We start from the raw sequence: 478 nt of genomic DNA, 5'->3' as shown, positions 1-478 counted from the left end.
TATTCACTATGAAGTTGTAAAAGCATTTTGAATAACAGTGACATTGGTAAAAGATGAGTCACTGATACATGTTTTAGTCAGTAACTGTAAATAAAAATTTTTGTAAGAAAAGATTTTACATAATTCATAGTATATTAAACTAAAAATATTTCACACAGTTTTTATGTGCTAATGATTGACAATATTTTTGTCTACAGAAATACATTCCAAAGCTCCCATCTTTCCGTCCACACTTACCAAGTTGGCGCCCACGACCACCATTCCGTCCATTCCCACCTTTCAAACCTACACCTACAACAGGCGCCCCAGCACCAGAACCAGAACCTGAAACAGAAGCTCCAGCCCCAGCCCCAGAACCAGAACCACCAGTACCAGAACCTGAAACAGAAGCCCCAGCACCAGCACCTGAACCTGAACCACCAGTACCAGAACCTGAAACAGAAGCTCCAGCCCCAGAACCAGAACCTGAACCACCAGT

The 478-nt window shown here is 42.1% G+C and overlaps 1 protein-coding gene across 1 annotated transcript in view; it reads left to right on the top strand.

Annotated features, from left to right (window-relative positions):
* Positions 1–478, top strand: part of LOC136795885 (uncharacterized) — a 1,225-nt gene that overhangs the window by 555 nt on the left and 192 nt on the right. The window contains exon 2 of the mRNA XM_067047910.1: positions 198–476. Within this exon, the coding sequence (XP_066904011.1) occupies positions 198–476 (279 nt within the window). The remainder of the gene's footprint in view (positions 1–197; positions 477–478) is intronic.

Source organism: Halyomorpha halys, unplaced genomic scaffold, assembly GCF_000696795.3.
Source record: "Halyomorpha halys isolate HHAL.00 unplaced genomic scaffold, Hhal_1.1 Scaffold264.1, whole genome shotgun sequence".
NCBI classification, from domain to species: domain Eukaryota; kingdom Metazoa; phylum Arthropoda; class Insecta; order Hemiptera; family Pentatomidae; genus Halyomorpha; species Halyomorpha halys.
This window is presented reverse-complemented; position numbering and strand designations above follow the sequence as displayed.